This window comes from Suricata suricatta, chromosome 11 (genome assembly GCF_006229205.1).
Source record: "Suricata suricatta isolate VVHF042 chromosome 11, meerkat_22Aug2017_6uvM2_HiC, whole genome shotgun sequence".
Classification (NCBI taxonomy): Eukaryota; Metazoa; Chordata; class Mammalia; order Carnivora; family Herpestidae; genus Suricata; species Suricata suricatta.
In genome coordinates, this window is record NC_043710.1 from 108,854,909 (window position 1) to 108,859,209 (window position 4,301).

The 4,301-nt window shown below is 58.8% G+C and overlaps 1 protein-coding gene and 1 long non-coding RNA gene across 2 annotated transcripts in view; one reads left to right on the forward strand and one right to left on the reverse strand.

Moving 5' to 3' along the window:
* Window positions 1-683: 683 nt before the first annotated feature.
* LOC115306856 lies at window positions 684-2,399 on the reverse strand. The gene is made up of 2 exons (XR_003915462.1): window positions 2,246-2,399; window positions 684-1,047 (listed from the first exon to the last, which is right to left on the reverse strand). It is a non-coding gene; the product is annotated as an uncharacterized LOC115306856 (long non-coding RNA).
* A 258-nt stretch (window positions 2,400-2,657) lies between these two features.
* UPK2 (uroplakin 2) overlaps window positions 2,658-4,301 on the forward strand; it is a 4,088-nt gene continuing 2,444 nt past the window's right edge. Inside the window, exon 1 of the mRNA XM_029957426.1 lies at window positions 2,658-2,828. Coding sequence (XP_029813286.1) covers window positions 2,702-2,828 — 127 coding nt within the window. The 5' untranslated portion in view covers window positions 2,658-2,701. The remainder of the gene's footprint in view (window positions 2,829-4,301) is intronic.

A 4,301-nucleotide genomic window follows, 5' to 3' on the forward strand; every position in this document is an offset into this window, starting at 1 on the left:
GTTCTCCACCTTCCCTCTCTCCATCCCACACGTGTCTTCAGGAGTCAGGAAGGGCTTAGCTGGTCGGCTCTGGCTCAGAGCGTCTTGCGAGGTTGCCGTGAAGATGTTGACCGGACCGCGGTCCTCTGCAGGCGTGGCTGGGCGGGAGGCTGTGCGGCCAGCTCGCCCACGGCTGTTGTCCAGACGCCTCGGCTCTGGCTGGACGGTGGCAGGAGGTCGCCCCCCTGTGCCACGTGGACCTGCCCGCAGGGGTGCTCCTATGCCCCCAGGGGGAGCAGTCTAGGAGAGAGCGCTGGGGAGGTGCAAGTCCTCTTATGATCGAACCTCAGGCGTGACCGTTGGCTCCGCTGAATTCTGTGGCCGCACAGACTAAGCCCGCTGCCACGTGCCAAAGCGTCACCCGCCACCGGCTCCTTCCAGCTGCCAGTGTTCAGAAGCGGGTGTCCAAAATGCTCGCTACACGATCAGAACTCCTCAAAGGCTTCCTGTTTCCTTCAGGGTAAAACCCAAGCCCCTTGGGACCGGGCGCGAGGGCGGCGGCCTGCTCACCGAGAGCCCCCTCGGCCAGGCGTGTGCCTTCGCAGGTGCCAGAAGGTGTCAGGAGGGCTCACTTCTCTGTGCCTTCCCACACGCTGTTCCCTTTTGGAATATCCCCTTCCACTTATTTCTCTCTTTTTTTTACGTTTTCTTTTCTTTTAGTTTATTTATTTTTGACTTAGAGAGCTCGAGCAGGGAGAGGCGGGGAAAGACCCCCAAGCAGGCTCCACGCTGTCAGCACGGAGCCCCACCGGGGTTCAACCTGTGACCCGAGAGGCCATGCCCTGAGCCGCCCAGGCGCCCCGTCCCTTCCTGCTTATTCTAACAGACTACCGCCAGTTCGCTCTCCAAAGCTCAGCGCCTCCGGAGCAGGGGTGGTGTCTTGTCCCCTCTGGGTCTCCCCGACCACGGAGCAGTTGTTTGCAGACGTTATGGGACCTCGGTGGCACGGCTGCTCGCATCTCTGTCACTTTCCCGTTCACAGTGCCTTTCCTGCCCAACCGTTTCCCACTGCGTCAGCGACAGAATGGGGAAAACAAATTCCAAATTCTTACTTTTAATTAATTTTAAGTAGGCTCCGTACCCAGTGTGGGGCTTGAACTCGTGACTCAGATCAAGAGTCCTGTGCTCTCCTGATCCAATTCTTCCCCACCTCACTCCCTACTAGTTCTGTGACCTCAAGAAACTCACTACTGCCTCCGGCCTCTAGGCCTCATCTGCAGTAAGGGCGGAAGGAGAAGGTAAGCTGGATTACTGTGTGTTGAACCAGGTCTCATGCTGGACGCTCCTAAATAAGTCAGCTCGAGCAACGCCACAGCGGTTCAGCGAGACGGACCGCATGCCCTTCCTACGGGAGAGGAGACTGCAGCAGAATGCCCGGGTAGGTAACACGGCCAAGGTCACAAAGCTGGAAGAAGATTTGGGGTAAGTGGTTGTATCCTAGGGAGCATTACAAAAAATAAAGGAGCACGCAGGTCTCTTCCAGCCCTGAACGGCACAGATTTTCCTTCTCTCCCAGCCTGTTGCTCAGGTCTCAAGGGCAGAGGCTCTGGCCTTTCCCACCAAACCAATATTTGGTCAGCGCTGCACATTACTTCTCGATCCACGCCCCTGCTCCTACCGACAACGCCAATGATCTCCAATGTTCCCTCTGCACCTTCATTTTTACACCTGTCACATCTCACTAGATGATTGAGAAGGAATGAGTCTTCCCATCTCATAGGTGAGAAAACTGAGGTTCAATATGACTCACCTAAAGTCACATGGTGTCACCGATCAACAGAAGGACAATAGTCCCCATCGGAGACTCACAGGCCCCTTGGGTCTAGTGGACGGACGAGTGGCCTTGTGGAGCAAGAGCCATCGGAATACCAGACAGACCTGGGCTCTGCTCTGAGGTCCCCTAGCCGCAGAACTACCACACTTCACGCAAAAGTAAAAAGCACCATAATTCTGAAAGAGTAGGTCTGAGTTAGGAGCTAACCCTTCAGTCCAGGCAGAATAGAGGCTAAGAGCTCCCTGAAGGCAGAAACCTGTTTGCCTTTGCGTACCGGACGCCTAGAGAGTTCGGGACTGAACAGGTTTTTGTTGACCTGAGAAGGGAGCCTGGAAGGAAGGAGGCACAAGAGGAAACTTGCGTGAGTTTACAATCAAGAATCCAAGGGAGAGGCGGCCTAGTAGGTGTGGGTCCGAGAGGGAAACTCCAGACCTTTGTGGCCCTGGCTCCTTCACCCCAGACCGGGAAGACATCCTCCGGGGGCACAGGGTGCTGTGGCTTTAAATGGCTTCAGCGTGTCCATGAGTCGGCTAGGCTGAAAGAGTCGTCCTCCTGCTCCTGCGGCCACCCCCTCCTCGCAGCTCCCCAAACCCTTCGGCTGCTGTGATGGGATAATTAGATGCGAGAGCTCAGCACAGATGATGCTCCAGTTGCTTAGCAACTAATGGTTTCCATGGAGACCGCAAAGCCCAGCCTCCAGAGCAGCCAGTGAGCAGCTCTGGCCGGGCAGGGAGAAGACACAACTCCGTTCCTCCAGAAAGCTGGGGAGGGCCGAGGGGGGGCCGGAGGGAGGAGGGAGCCTTAAAGGCACAGGGCCCTCTTACGCCTTAAAAATCTGGTCAGAGCCCTGCCCTGCCCCACTCTGTCCCACTCATAATTTCAGATGGGATGGGGGCTTGGGGGGGACCCAACACAACCCGCCCCACGGGAAACCCCACCTCTTCTCTCTGCTTCCTGGTTTGTGAGAGGAATGGAAGGAGATGCCTCCCCAGCCCCAGCGCGAGCACCCTTCCGGGTCAGTGATGGGGTGTGAAGAGCATGGGGAGATCCCATGACCCCTGACCGGAGAGGCGACGCCACCCCCACTTGTGCCCTCCCTGCGAACTGCTCCTCTCTCTCAGCGTGTGGGATGAGGGCAGGAGCTGATGGACAGAGGGACACAAGCCGGGGCACGGGAAACACAGAACTCGATTCCAAACCCCACGGCAACCCGCTCTGGGAGACAGGGGGAAACAGCTGCCCTGATCCCCGCCGGTGCGTGTGTGCGCGTGTGCACGCGTGTGTGCGGGTACAGTGTGGAGCTCCTGGCCGTTCCGAGTGTGGGCCTCTGAGAGGAGCACGTCGCTGTTACCTGGAAGCCTGTTTGAAATGTGGACTTTCAGGCTTCACCTCAGACCCACTGAATCAGAAACCACATCTCAGCTAGGTCCCTGGTGAGTCACAGGCACGGTCAGTGTGGAGAAGGGCAGGGCTGAGACCCTCCCCCCAGCTCTGCCCTCACCCCTGCTCGCATGCCAGGCTTTGAACGTACCCTTCTCCCCGCCGCCGCCGGGTGAGGACCCGGCCCCACCAGCCCTGTCTTCCTTCCGGGAGCCTGGCCCTTCTCTGGGGCTGGGGGCACCTGCTCTCTCCGTGCAGCTCGGGCCCCTCCTCGCCGAGGGCCCCATTTCCCGCAGGCGAGTTCCCCTTCGAATCTCAGCTTCCACATGTGCAGCCCTGTGGCTGTAAGGGTAAGGATGTTGGCACATGCCCAGTGTCCAGAGCGGGCACGTTCCCCTCGTCCCTCCTTGCTTTCTGCTTCTGGTGCCCCCTTCACTTCTGTCTCATCCAGACAGGGCTGCAGGATGAGTCAGAGGAGTTGTTCACGGTTTCTTTTTTTTTCAAAAATTTTCACATTTATTTATTACTAAGAGACAGAGAGACAGAACAGGAATGGGGGAGGGGCAGAGAGAGAGGGAGACACAGAATCCCAAGCAGGCTGCAGGGTCTGGGCTGCCGGCACAGAGCCCAATGCGGGGCCTGAACTCGCCAACCGTGAGATCACGACCTGGGCCGAAGTTGAACGCTGAACCAACTGAGCCACCGGGCGCCCCTCGTTTTAGTTTTCTTTGACCACATCTCCTCTTTTTTATTCCCCATGGGTTCAACAACAGTTGCTGAGCCGGGTGGGCTGTGCCCACTGAGGCTGGACTGGGCCGGGGCCCAGCCCTCTGGCCCCCGGAAGTCTTCCCCAGCGTCCCTGGGCCGGCCCTCCGCTCAGGAAGGAGAAACCAAGCCCCAAGACTCCCGCACCCACAGCCCTCCGCCCCTCCCAGAGCAGCGGCACCTGGGCCCCCCCACCAGCCTCAGTTTCCCTCCCATCCTGGCCCTCTCAGTGTTGCTCTTGTGTTCTCCCCCTAGGGCCGTCTCAGAACTCGCTGAGCTCCTGGGAAGACCCCCCCTACCCCCCCCCCCCGCCGGAGGGGCCTCCTCCAGGTGCCTCAGGAGG